The sequence below is a fragment of the Capra hircus genome, chromosome 11, assembly GCF_001704415.2.
Source record: "Capra hircus breed San Clemente chromosome 11, ASM170441v1, whole genome shotgun sequence".
NCBI lineage: Eukaryota > Metazoa > Chordata > Mammalia > Artiodactyla > Bovidae > Capra > Capra hircus.
This window is the reverse complement of record NC_030818.1, coordinates 14,064,317-14,078,311: the sequence shown is the minus strand read 5'-3', so window position 1 is coordinate 14,078,311 and position 13,995 is coordinate 14,064,317. Positions and strand designations below refer to the sequence as shown.

General features: G+C 47.9%; 1 protein-coding gene across 3 annotated transcripts in view; it reads left to right on the top strand.

The window, feature by feature from the left end:
* The window catches only part of XDH (xanthine dehydrogenase), a 68,297-nt gene that overhangs the window by 19,397 nt on the left and 34,905 nt on the right, over positions 1–13,995 (top strand). For 2 of the 3 annotated variants that reach the window (XM_013967404.2, XM_005686386.3), the window contains exons 7-15: positions 1,637–1,705; positions 2,032–2,121; positions 3,196–3,337; positions 5,934–6,026; positions 6,608–6,759; positions 8,001–8,094; positions 9,456–9,565; positions 11,785–11,969; positions 13,531–13,705. In XM_013967404.2, coding sequence (XP_013822858.2) covers positions 1,637–1,705; positions 2,032–2,121; positions 3,196–3,337; positions 5,934–6,026; positions 6,608–6,759; positions 8,001–8,094; positions 9,456–9,565; positions 11,785–11,969; positions 13,531–13,705 — 1,110 coding nt within the window. 3 annotated transcript variants of the gene reach the window in all.

The following is a 13,995-nucleotide window of genomic DNA, read 5'->3' as shown; positions in this document are numbered from 1 at the left end:
TTCCCACAGTTTCTTGTGATCCACACAGTCAAAGGCTTTGGCATAGTCAATAAAACAGAAATAGATGTTTTTCTGGAACTCTCTTGCTTTTTCCATGATCCAGCGGACGTTGGCAATTTGATCTCTGGTTCTTCTGCCTTTTCTAAAACCAGCTTGAACATCAGGAAGTTCACGGTTCACATATTGCTGAAGCCTGGCTTGGAGAATTTTGAGCATTACTTTACTAGCATGTGAGATGAGTGAATTGTGCGGTAGTTTGAGCATTCTTTGGCATTGCCTTTCTTTGGGATTGGAATGAAAACTGACCTTTTCCAGTCCTGTGGCCACTGCTGAGTTTTCCAAATGTGCTGGCAAATTGAGTGCAGCCCTTTCACAGCATCATCTTTCAGGATTTGAAATAGCTCAAATGGAATTCCATCACCTCCACTAGCTTTGTTCGTAGTGATGCTTTCTAAGGCCCACTTGACTTCACATTCCAGGATGTCTGGCTCTAGATGAGTGATCACACCATCATAATTATCTGGGTCGTGAAGATCTTTTTTGTACAGTTCTTCTGTGTATTCTTGCCACCTCTTTTTAATATCTTCTGCTTCTGTTAGGTCCATACCATTTCTGTCCTTTATTGAGCCCATCTTTGCATGAAATGTTCCCTTGGTATCTCTAATTTTCTTGAAGAGATCGCTAGTCTTTCCCATTCTTTTGTTTTCCTCTATTTCTTTGCATTGATCGCTGAAGAAGGCTTTCTTATCTCTTCTTGTTATTCTCTGGAACTCTGCATTCAGATGCTTATATCGTTCCTTTTCTCCTTTGCTTTTTGCTTCTCTTCTTTTCACAGCTATTTGTAAGGCCTCCCCAGACAGCCATTTTGCTTTTTTGCATTTCTTTTCCATGAGGATGGTCTTCATCCCTGTCTCCTGTACAATGTCATGAACCTCATTCCATAGTTCATCAGGCACTCTATCTATCAGATCTAGGCCCTTAAATCTATTTCTCCCTTCCACTGTATAATCATAAGGGATTTGATTTAGGTCATACCTGAATGGTCTAGCGGTTTTCTCTGCTTTCTTCAATTTCAGTCAGAATTTGGCAATAAGGAGTTCACGATTTGAGCCACAGTCAGCTCCTGGTCTTGTTTTTGTTGACTGTATAGAGCTTCTCCATCTTTGGCTGCAAAGAATATAATCAATCTGATTTCAGTGTTGACCATCTGGTGATGTCCATGTGTAGAGCCTTCTCTTGTGTTGTTGGAAGAGGGTGTTTGCTATGACCAGTGCATTTTCTTGGCAAAACTCTATTAGTCTTTGCCCTGCTTCATTCCTCATTCCAAGGCCAAATTTGCCTGTTACTCCAGGTGTTTCTTGACTTCCTACTTTTGCATTCCAGTCCCCTATAATGAAAAAGACATCTTTTTTGGTTGTTAGTTCTAAAAGGTCTTGTAGGTCTTCATAGAACCGTTCAACTTCAACTTCTTCAGCGTTACTGATTGGGGCATAGACTTGGACTATATGATATTGAATGGTTTGCCTTGGAGATGAACAGAGATCATTCTGTTCTTTAGCTTCAAAGCTAGGTTCTTTAGCTTCTGTGAAAACTCTTTGCAAATATCTTTGTGTGACATTTGTGGTCATCTCTGTAGAATGGTGGATGCTGTGGAGGAAATGGGAACAATGCAAACTGCTGCATGGACCAGAAGAAAGACCACAGGGTAAGTGGGTCTTTTTTGGCCTGGAAGCCTGAGAGCCAACCTCAGGTCAAAGGAGCTAGTGGGCAATCTCCACACTCTGAGCTGTGGCAGCTGGAAGAGGAAACCATTATCTTCAAACTGTGAAGCTGGTGAATGTACACCTTAGCCCTGGACCCTCTGGCAAAACCTCTTTGTCCCTGCTTCCTGGGAGCTACCTCTCCCCCAACCCATCCCCACCCCAACCAGCCTGCTGGGGGCTGCGGATGAGCTCACTTGGACAGAGGGCTGGCCCTCTGGGACATTTTAATGCAGGAGACTGTGTATCCCTTATCTTTTCCCCTTTCCAGCAGGTTACTCTCTCACCGTCTTTATTCAACCCAGAGGAGTTTATGCCCCTGGATCCCACCCAGGAACCCATCTTCCCCCCAGAATTGCTGGTAGGTGATGCCCCTTGAGCCCCTGGAGACCTGCTGAGTCCCACTAGTACCCACTGGGGTCTTTGTGTCCTCTTTCTCCTGTGGGTTTCAGCCTGAATTTCCCTTTGTTGCTCTTACTCCAAGTCCCTGTGCCGCATATTTAAACAGGGACCCACGCTTCTCCTCTTCACATGCGTTGCTCACATGTGAGGAGGGGGTCTGTCTGGCAGGCCATGTACAGTAATAGGAGCTCCAGAAGTGTTTGCTGACACTCTGCCTAAATCTCTTGTCTAAGCCCTGAAGCAATGCATTCTTTCTGTAAGCCACCCATTTTTTTACAAAACAAACAAAGAAACAAAAAAGCGCTGTGTTCAAAGGACACAATCCATGATGTGCAGCCCTGTCTTAAGGACACCTCTCATGCCCATTTTCTCACCTGATGATCTTGCTCCTCCACACCAACGTTTATGGCAAACAGACAACCAAAAATCAAGCCACGCTCAAAGTTTCTCAAGCGCAGGCTTCTCTAGGGGTGGTGAGAGTATGAAGATGACTTTAAGAGTTCATTGGGCCAGAAAGAATGGCTTTGCAGCAGACCACCAGAATATCTTTCTCTGGATCATGAAACCTTTGAAAAACCATCAGTTTGATTTGGGGATTTTCCCTCCTGACTCTGCATCACCCCTCATGCGCTAGAAGTGGCCCTCCATTACGTTCCCTTCTGATAGCCCTGCTTCTGCCACCCCTGTCCCCTCTCGCACCTCCTGGAGGCAGTGAGGGACAGTTGAAGTCACCTTGTGTTCCCATAGCCTTGATCCTCAGGCTTCTCCTTTACCTGCAAAAGGAGAGACTAACAGCACCTTCTTCCCCGAGCTCTTCTAAAGACTGAATGAAATAACGTATGTGAAAGAGCCGCGGCCCAAGTCCTGCCTCAGTGCCAAGCGTTTCCCCTAGCTTCTTCCCTGACATGCACTTTCCCGCTGAATTCAGTACTAAGCAAATCCATAATTAATCCTCTTGCAAACTGAAAGCAATGGCCCTGGGGATCAAAGAGGGGAGGAGGAGGCCACACGGTAAGAAAATGGCATTTTCCAGAGGCTGAAAGACATTCCACCGAAGCAGCTGCGTTTTGAAGGGGAGCGTGTGACCTGGATTCAATCCTCCACCTTGAAGGAGTTGCTGGACCTCAAAGCTCAGCATCCCGAGGCCAAGCTGGTGGTGGGGAACACAGAGATCGGTAAAGATGTGGGCAGCTCTGGGTCAGTCTGTCCAGTTCAGCCCCTTGTGGCTCTGTGTCCTACTCTGCCTTCATTTCCCCATTTCCTAAGTGGAGGTGATAATGCCTCCTCCAATGGGCTTCCCTGGTGGCTCAGACAGTAAAGAATCCACCTGCAGTGTGGGAGACCTGGGTTTGATCCCTGGGTCGCGAAGATCCCCTGGAGAAGAGAATGGCTTCCCACTCCAGTATTCTTGCTTTTAGAATTCCATGGCCAGAGGTGCCTGGTGGGCCACAGTCTGTGGGGTCACAAAGAGTTGGACACAACTGAGCGACTAACACTCACTTTTCAAGGGTTGCTCTGAGTATTAACTGAGATCCTTGCTGATTGTTCTCCATAAACATTGACAGAGACCTGGCCCGATGCTAGGTATTCTGGGCAAGCCAGGGGTACCCAGATCACCTAGACCAGACTCCTTCCCTTGAGGGTCTCCCAGTCTGAGGGTAAGGGAGCAACATAGGTCAAGTGTCTGGGCCAGTATCTGATAGACCCGAGGGGTTCCATAAATGTCACTCTCCTGCCCCCTTTTTCTGGGGGTGATGTGGTAAGGCAAGGGAGAGGAAATGCCCAAGTGTGGCTGTGCTGTGTTGCCCATGTCTGTGGCCACCTGCCCTGTGGTGCTACCCCCCAGACATGAGCCCCACAATATGTAAACAGGCCAAGGAGGCTCCAGAGGCACCACTCGCAGCCCCGGTGCTTGAAGACTCAGGAGCAGAGATGCCCCACCTCCTGCTAGGCTCGGTCCATTCCTGTACCTGGCGTGGCCCATTTCCCCTTGGCTGGGCCCCATGCCCAGTGAGGATCCGGGAGAGGGTGGAGGCACAGGCCAGGGCAATCTCAGGGGACCCTCAGAGGCCAGGGTCATCTCAGAGCAGCCCATTCTAGCCTGTAGGGGCTCCTATCTCTGGCTCTGGAAGAACCCCCCTACCCCAAGCCCTGGGTTCTGGTTGGCTCTGCAGCTGCAGAGAGGAGGGCCCGGCTCAGGTGTGTACTGGTGAACTGCAGAACTGAGCCATGCTTGTGAGCACACTTGCCATATGGAGTCCCTCACTGCAACAACAGGGCCCACTGGATGGCAGGGTGAGAGGTACTGCAGGTGATAGGACCACAACGGCCTATGCGGCCATGACCCGAGGGCCCAGGGTCACGTGAGTTAAGGTGGAGAATGACTGGCTGGAAAAATCTTTGGGGCCCTTGGAGGTATGGCATATTCCTCACCAAGAATCATACAATGTCTTGGACTCAGTTAGATTCTAAGAGAAAAAGAATTCGCAAAGATATTACAAGCTCCAAATTAGAAAGAATAGCCTAAGATCACTCCACAGCTCTACCCCTCCTCCTTCCCACACCCTACCTCCCCCAGAGCACCCTTCACACACCATACCTCCCCCAGAGCAACCATCACACACCCTACCTCCCCCGGGTAACCATCTACTGCCGTGATGTTGGGGGAGGCTGGGCATCAAGAAAACCTTATCAAGATGAACCACTTATTGCCTCCCTCTCCCCTCTTTATTCTATGAGTTGATATTCAAACAGACCAGGCTTTTCAAAGCCTGCTCCACCCTTCAGAGACCCTCCGCAGCACGTGAGAAGATGGGGACGATGCACAGATATTTCCTTTTTAACCTTTTCTATTTACAACCCTGTGGGTGGGGCTGGGAGGGGTGCTGTGCTGACTGGGTCTGAGGAATAGAGGCAGGTCTGTTCAGAGAGGTTTCTTACTTGGTTCACTGGAAGGATAGAAATCAGACACAGACATTCGGTCTCATCAAGCCATGCACTGTAAGAACTCAGACAGATATTGGGAACTAGGCGTTGATTTAAATTTTTCTCTCAGTCGTTTTTCCTTTTTGTCTGAATGTTAGACTTTCATATTATATTACTATTACATCCCAACTCTAATAATTGCCTCGGTACTGTAATGTGCCCGTTCTTAGCTGTATAATTTAGGAAAGAAACTCCACCTCCCTGTGCTCCGGTTTCCTATCTACTGTTGTTGTTTAGCGCCTCAGTTGTGTCTGACTCTTGGCGACCCCATGCACAGTAGCCCACCAGGCTCCTCTGTCCTTGGGGTTTTCCAGACAAGAATACTAGAGTGGGTTGACATTTCCTTCTCCAGGGGATCTTCCCGACCCAGGAATCAAACCCATGTCTCCTGAATTGCAGGAGATTCTTTACCGTTGAGCCACCAGGAAACCCTTCTTATCTATGAACAGAGAAAATCACAGTATTTCATAGGGTTATTATGAGGATTAAATGAGTTAAAATATGTAAAGTGTTTAGAAGGGTTTCTGACTTATTTTCATGCCCTTTTTCTAATATTGTGAATAAACACACATCCACATACACACACATGAAGTCAAGTTCATCTTATTTGAGTTCCGATGAGAGAGAGAAAGACATAGCTTCCTGGCTGATCATGTGGAAACTGCACTTTATCCCATGTCCTGTCCATTGCCCCTCCAAGTCCCGAGACATCCACAGAGCATGTGAAATCCGTGCTGTCTGCAGAGGTGGGAGCCCTGCAACTTGGGGCTTTTCATTTCTTTCAAGGCATTGAGATGAAGTTTAAGAATCAGCTGTTTCCTGTGATCATCTGCCCAGCCTGGATCCCTGAGCTGAATTCAGTGGAGCATGGACCTGAGGGTAAGGTGGGGGGGTGGCGCGCTGCTTGAGCCCGCAGAGGGGCTGGGATCTTGGAGGTGGGTTGTGTAGAGGATGATGGCGATCCTGCTGCACCTGCTTTTTCAAGAGTCACCCTGCACGGGGGAAACGGACACCCTCACTGTTCTCCTCCACTGAGCATCCATCGTTGGGTACCAATGGGCTCGGGGCTTGATATTTTCAGTAATCATTCTCAATCCTGGCTGAACACAGATTCATTCATGAGAATAGGGGTTGGGTGGAGATGGGGGTTGGGGTGCTTTTTTTAAAAGAAATGCCAAGAGTTCACCCTCAGAGATCTGATTTTATTGAGTTGAGAGTCACTAGTTTAGAGAAAAAAACACTCTGGTTTTAAGCCTGGGCTTGATTTCTGGCTCTGTTATTAACTGTGTACCATTGGGCAGGTCACCAGACCTCTCTTGGCCTTAATTTCTTCATCCATATAAGGACGTGCATCCTGGTTCATCCTTACTCAGTTGCTGTGAAGCTTCCTAGGAGCTGTGTATGGAAGTGCTTCTTGAGCTGTGAGGTGGATGGCTGTCATTCCGAGCATGTGTTCCCAGGGATCTCCTTTGGAGCTGCTTGTCCCCTGAGCTCTGTGGAAAAGACCCTGCTCGAGGCAGTTGCCAAGCTTCCCACCCAGAAAACAGAGGTGTTCAGAGGAGTCCTGGAGCAGCTGCGCTGGTTCGCCGGGAAGCAGGTCAAGTCTGTGGCGGTGAGTCACTAGATAGGGGCCCAGGATGGGCACTTTCCCCATAAGGCGAGGGGGCCAGCCTGGGTTCTATTACAGCCCGAATAGGCCTCAAACTTGTGTTTAGGATTTCCTGGGGGCTTGTTGAAAATGCAGACTCCTGGGCCCCACTCTCAGAGAAACTGACTGCAGATCTGGGTTGGGGCGCAGGGGTCAGGCTTTAACAAGCCCCAAGGGTGCTTCTGATGTGGCCCCAGGGCCACTCTGGGGGTGCGCGTGCTATGACTCCATCTTCACCCCTGAGGCTGGAGAGATGGGGCCGCCTGCCCATCTCTTTCTGAACTTAGCCGAGGCTGCCAGCAGGTGCAAGAGAGATAAGTTAGGGAGAAGCCAAAACAGGAAGGCGGACTGCCTTTCAGAGTCGGGGTAGAACCTGAGGTGGAGCCCCTTGAGAGGAGAGAGAGGCCCATGGGTCGACTGCAATCAGCCTTCAGACAAGCCCCCAATTCCAGGGTTTGCAGACGGCGTTCTCACACTCGGCGCCATTTGAGTCTCACACCTGTTGATGGGGTTGGAAGGAAAGCTGACCCTTCCATTCTATTGTTGTAGCTGTTGTTTTAAATTAGAACAAAAAACAAAGCCAAACAACCTACTCCCATTCCCTTCACCCTACCTCAAGCACCTCTTCCAATTACAGATAAGGAGACTCAAACCCATAAAACTCTACTAAGTTCCCCAATTCAGATGAAATCGACTTGTGGGAAGGATTTTTTTTTTTCCTGGAGGAACTGGTTTTCTTCCCCTTTTCTAATAATGGGAACTCTGTGTCTGATTCTCCTTATATTCTTTGCCAAGGAAGCTCAGTTCGAACACATTGTTTATCCTTAAGGCTTCCCATTCTTTTTCCTTGATCTTTGTCTTTTATTTCTCTTTCACTAACTCTCTACAGCCTCAGTGATAAACCATCTCAGCCCTTTCAGAAAAAGTTTGGGTGAAATCAATCAAACAAACAAATGTAAAGGAACTGATCCTGGTTTACATATAGGTAAACTTCAGAGCTGGGCCCCAACCCCAGGCGTTGGAATCTCAAGTTCCGCATGTTGCCCGAACGCCCGGGTTCTTACTGTGCTGGTCTGGTGTCTATAGTGGGTGGAGGATCTCAGAGCTCTCCCTTCAGCAGATGTCTCCCACCTTCCACATTCGGGAGCCAGGAAAGCTGGACTTTCCTGGGGTGGGCTCTCACATGTTCTCCCTGCTTGTCCTAGTCCATTGGAGGGAACATCATCACAGCCAGCCCCATCTCCGACCTCAACCCTGTGTTCATGGCCAGTGGGACCAAGCTGACCATCGTGTCCAGAGGTGAGCTGCCTCATGCAGGGGTCAGGAAAGAGGGCCATGGCTGGAGCGGAGTCTCACAGGATAAGTCACTTACTGCAGAAGCAGAACCCAAAGTTCAATAACATAGCTTTCCTAAAGCTTGGATCCCTGGAAACTATAAAAGGAGACGCACCCAGGCTGGGGGCCAGGAGGGCTGGACCATCACTTTATTAAGAATTCACAATAGGACCTGTCACCCAGATGCCAAACTCAGTGGTGTGTTCTGGGGCCAGAGTATGCCACTCAGCATAGTTGATGGCTGGGTTTTCAGGGAGTCTGAGCATTTGTTAAACATGGCTATTATTAAACATTAAACTATATACCCTCACAACGAAATAAATGATATTAAAAACAAAGGTAATAAATACTCAAAATTCACCATTTCCTCATTATTTCCCTTCAGTTTACAGCTGTCTATATCTTTGAGGTTATTTCCATTTATTCCATTTGTAGACTGGAAATGCTATGTAATAGTTCACTCCTGCACCTCTTTCCTTGCTCAAGGGTTTCCCCAAGACCACCTCTAGGTTTAAGGACTTTCAGGAGGACAAGGAAGGATTCACAGGACTCAGTGTTGAGTCTGCTCATGGCTATGACTTATTACAGCAGGAGAATAAAAAGCAAAATCAGCAAAGGGAAAAGAAGCATGGGGCAGAGGAAACCAGGCACAAGCTTCCAGGGCCTCCTCCCAGGGGAGTCACACAGGACACGCTCATTCTCTCCAGGAATAAGTTGAGCCATGACAACACACGTGAAGGATTGTTTACTGGGGATGCTCGGTAGAGACTTAGCGCCCTGGGCTTTTAGTGGGGCTGGTCATGTAGCTCTGCCTGGCACGTACCAGAAGTCCAGACTTCCAGAAGGAAAGTCAGGTGTTGAGCATAAACCATATGATTTGTACAAACATTTTAGGCATTGTGATCTGTTCTTATCAGAAAGTGGTGGGAACTCTCCTGAAAGCTAAGGTCCCAGAGGACAGCCAGTGGCCAGCCTTGTAAGCAGACCTCTCAGAGGTTGGCAGGCCTGCTGTGTCAACTCTTCGCTACCCTCTTTTCAACTTCACACTGAGCTATGCTGCTCTGGTAGCTTGATATTGGCCGTTGTAGAAATATTTATACCACAGAAGCTTGTGAATGCTATGAGTCAGGGCTTTTTCTTAAAGAACTGATTGTTAAACAGTCACCAGCACACCAATGCTAAGGGTTTCGGATGGAGTACCTGGGTCCCTGTCATGCCAGCCACTCCCTCTGACTGTGGGCTTCAGGGGCGAGGAAGGAGAATTCCCCTGGTGATCTGTCCTATGCTCTCTCACACTGGTCCCTCTCTGTCTTGCCTCTGTACAGGCACCAGAAGAACCATTCCAATGGACCACACCTTCTTCCCCAGCTACAGAAAGACCCTGCTGGGTCCAGAGGAGATACTGCTGTCCATTGAGATCCCCTACAGCAGGGAGGTAAGATGCTGTCAGTACAACCCAAATCACTCCTGCTCCTGCCAGGCTCCAGACAAAGAGATCTGCCTCGGGGACCACGCTTAGCATCTCTCCACTTTAACACTGATGTTCTTGTCTCTGAGCCTGGCCTTTATTAACAAACTATATTCCTTTCTGGACAATGAGGAGTTTCAGGGTATTGGGCACAGGGCACAGACAAGGAAACCAGACAGGTAGATGTGTGGTTCTGAACAAGTCATTCATCTTTCTGAGCCACAAATCCTCATCTGTAAAATGGGCCCGTGTTTACTGACTGTGCAGATTATTGTGAGGACCAGAAAGAAAGAATTCATAAAGTTCCTGGCAGGTGTCTGGGAGCCAGTGGGGATCAGCAGCTGGTGCTAGCAACACAATTCCAAGAATATACCCAGCTGTGGAATATCTCTGCCCCAGTTTTCATATGATGAGGCATGCAGTGTGCGTGCCAGATGGAGTGGCACCTCCAATGTGAGTCAGGTCCTCACCTGTTAAACTTGGGCTCAACCAGGTGCTTTTTCTGGCACCCCACTCCAGTACTCTTGCCTGGAAAATCCCATGGATGAAGGAGCCTGGTAGGATGCAGTCCATGGGGTCGCTGAGAGTTGGACATGACTCAGTGACTTCACTTCCACTTTTCACTTTCATGAGTTGGAGAAGGAAATGGCGACCCACTCCAGTGTTCTTGCCTGGAGAATCCCAGGGAGGGGGTAGCCTGGTGGGCTGCCGGCTATGGGGTCGCACAGAGTTGGGCATGACTGGAGCGACTTAGCAGCAGCAGTAGCAACAGGTGCTTTTTCACTGATCATGCCCTGGGTTCACTAGGATGGGTTTCTGCCTCACGGGAGGGTTTTCTGGCCTGGTGGGGCAGGTCTGGGATCCTCTGACCACCTTGCTCGTGTTCCTTGGGGCCTGTGGTATCCTGACCTGGCATGGGGTTGTCCTGCACATTCCATGGGCCTTTAGAAGAGTGATCTGGGAGAGGCCGGGAACCAGCAGTAAAGGAGAGTATTAAGGGTTTACACAGCTGGTGCTCTAGCAAGTGTTACAAGGCATGTTTGCCCTTGCTGATTTTGACCTCCTTAATGAGAATGTTGATTAAGTTAAGGCTGTTATGTCCCTGTGGTGGTTTTCCAGCTTGTCTTTATAGGCTATTTTGAACAGTGATTCCCAGAGTTTTTGTATTTCACAGATCAATAGATTTTTTAAAAAAAACTTGTGAGATGGGGAAAGAAGGAGGATACGGTCCAGTTTGTATTCTCCCAGGTAGAAACATAAACAAAAAAACATTTCATAAATGAAAGATTTTCATACCAAGAATTTGGAAGTCTTTCTCAAGAAAGAACAGCCGGTGGCCTGACCCCGACCCTGCATGAACCCTAGGGAAAATGTTGCTTTGGGCCGGCACAGTCCTGGAAGTGGTTAGAACCTCTGTTCCAGAACCAAGTTCAAGCTCTGGGCTCATAGACCCAGTGCTATGTTAGACGTCAGAAATCTCATCAGGAGGGCTCTCCTTGGCTTCTTCAGAAAAAACCTGGGGTCATTTTGGACCTCAACAGTGTGTTTCTCCAATACACTTTCCCTTAAACCTCCCACCACTGATGTTCATCAGAACTTGGTGCCAGGGACAGTTCAAAACTGCACAGAACCTGACACAGATGGGTCTTTACCTGGAAACTGACTCACACTCTCCTCCCATCTCCAAAGACAGAGCTGGCTTGGACCCAGGGGAAATGTACGCTCAAAGCACAAAGAAAGCTACTGTTTCATAGTGTGAGTCTTCCTTTCAGGAAAAGAGAATTCTAACTGAAGCCAGTAGACTAGTGGGAGAGAAAAGTCAGGGAGGGCATCTATGGAGGCCCCAAGCTGACACTGGGTTTCAACACCCTTTGGCATCTCATTGTATCTGCTTGAGAGGCAGTCACGTTGATAGAGGCTTTGGCACAGTGCCTGGCTGTGTCCTTGGACTTCCTGTTTTCCTGACCAATGGGCAGAAATCCTGACCCTTTCGCAGTTTCTGGGAATGTTACCTGGAAATCCTCCTGAAAATGTGGTAGCTATGTCCTTACCTTTGACCCCTACCACCAGCTCCTGGATGCTATGTGATGGTCTTCTGATTTCACCTCACCCTCCCTGCTTCAGACTCATTGTTTGCAGCCTTTGCAAAGCAAGGTGGGAAAGAGGTATTTTTCTGTTAATTTTAGGATGAGTTTTTCTCAGCATTCAAGCAGGCCTCCCGGAGAGAAGATGACATAGCCAAGGTGACCTGCGGCATGAGAGTCCTGTTCCAGCCAGGAAGCACGCAGGTAAAGGAGCTAGCCCTCTGCTATGGTGGAATGGCGGACAGAACCATTTCAGCCCTCAAGACCACGCGGAGGCAGCTGTCGAAGTAAGAGCTGAAAGTGGAATAACGTTACTGCTGCTCCTGCTACTATGATTCCCAGTAGTGCTACCATTGCTGCAACTATTGCTATTACTACTGCTCCCAGAGCTGCTACCACTACTATGATGACAGCTGCCACTAGTGGTATTACTATTAGCAGTGTTGCTGCTGATGAACTACTGTTAGCATGACTGCTACTGCTGCTACTATTGGTACTATTACTACTTATTTGCACAGCTACAACTACTATTACTACTGCTGCTGCTGCTTTTATTACTCCAATGACTACTGCTGGTGCTGCTCATCTCATTTCTTCTACTACTGTTACTATTGTTCTACTATTATCATTACTGTTATTCCTACTGCTATCACTACTATGACTAATACTACTATTGCGGCTACTGCTATTACAGTTGCTACCACTATGCTGTCTCTTCTACTGCTAATACTATTATTGTTGCTACTCCTAGTGTTACTGCTACTGATATGTCGGCTACAGAAGCTATTATTGATGCTATTACTGCTACTTTACTGCTACAATAACTATTACTATTGCAACTAGCACTGTAGCTGCCACTATTACTGCTAATAGAAGTATCCCTATTGCTGTTGCTGTTCCTTCTCCTGCTGGTAGGATTGCTTGTACTGTTGCTGTTACTACTGGTGCTTCTCTTATTTCTACTGTTACTTCTGCCTCTACTGCTATTACTATTGCTTCCACTACTACTATTAATGCTTCTGTCACTGCTAGCATTACTAGTACTAGTACTGCTGCTACTACTATTGCTGTTGCTACTACTACTGTTACTGCTGCTACACTATTAGTACAGCAACTGCTGTTACTAAGGCTATCATATGGCAGCAATTGTACCAAGCACTTTGCTGGCACTGTTCTATGTAATCCTTACAATAACCGTATGGCTAGATAAAGCTTAACTTTGGAGTTAGGCTCCTTGGTTCCAATTCCTGGCTTGAACACTTAACGGATGGGTAATATAAGTCAAGTTACTTAATTCTCCCATATCTCAGTTTGCTCATGGTAAAGTGAGTGTAAAAATCTTCCCTACTGTATCTTTTAACTTACATTAGAAGTAATGTTTCATATGAAGCACTTAAGACATTGCTCAGTGTGTTGTAGGAACTCAATAGATTTAACTATTATTTTCATGTGTGGTCTTTGGAAAATTGTATTTATTCTTAAAGAAGAGGAAATGGAGCCTTAAGGAGGTTAAGTAATTTGTGTGAAGTGAAAGTGAAAGTTGCTTAGTCATGTCTGACTCTTTGCAACCCCATGGACTGTAGCCTGCCAGGCTCCTCTGTCTATGGAATTTTCCTGGCAAGAATACTAGAGTGGGTTGCCATTGCCTTCTCCAGGAGATCTTCCTGACCCAGGAATCAGATTCAGGTCTCTGCTCTGCACAGATTCTGTACTATCTGAAGCACTAGGTAAAGTCACATAACTATAAGTATCTGAGTCACATTTTTGAGCTGAGGTTCATGACTCCACTCACACAAGTGATTCTGAGAGCTGGTTGGGAACACTGTCCCATGACCTGCTCTCTGGCAGGTTCTGGAATGAGAAGCTGCTACAGGACGTGTGTGCAGGCCTGGCGGAAGAACTGTCCTTACCCCCAGACGCCCCTGGAGGCATGGTTGAATTCCGACGCACCCTCACCCTCAGCTTCTTCTTCAAGTTCTACCTGACGGTACTGAAGAAACTGGGCAAAGAGGACTCGGAAGATGTGAGTGTGGAGCCTGGCAAGGCCGAGCACTTGTGTGCTCCTGTAGCACTCGTGTTTCGGGATCTGGGAAGCTGACTGAGGTAGGAACAGGCTGTGGACCAGGTGGTAAATGCTCCTCTCCTCTGGACGTCTAAGGACAGAGGAGTAGGGACCAGGGACCCGGCCTAGAGAGTCACATGGAGATGGGAGCTAACTTGGTGGTTGACAGACAGAGCACTGGGCTGGGAGTCAGGGATGTGGGTTCTTGTCCTGGCTGTGTCATTACCTCAGATGAGAACTTGAATAGGTCA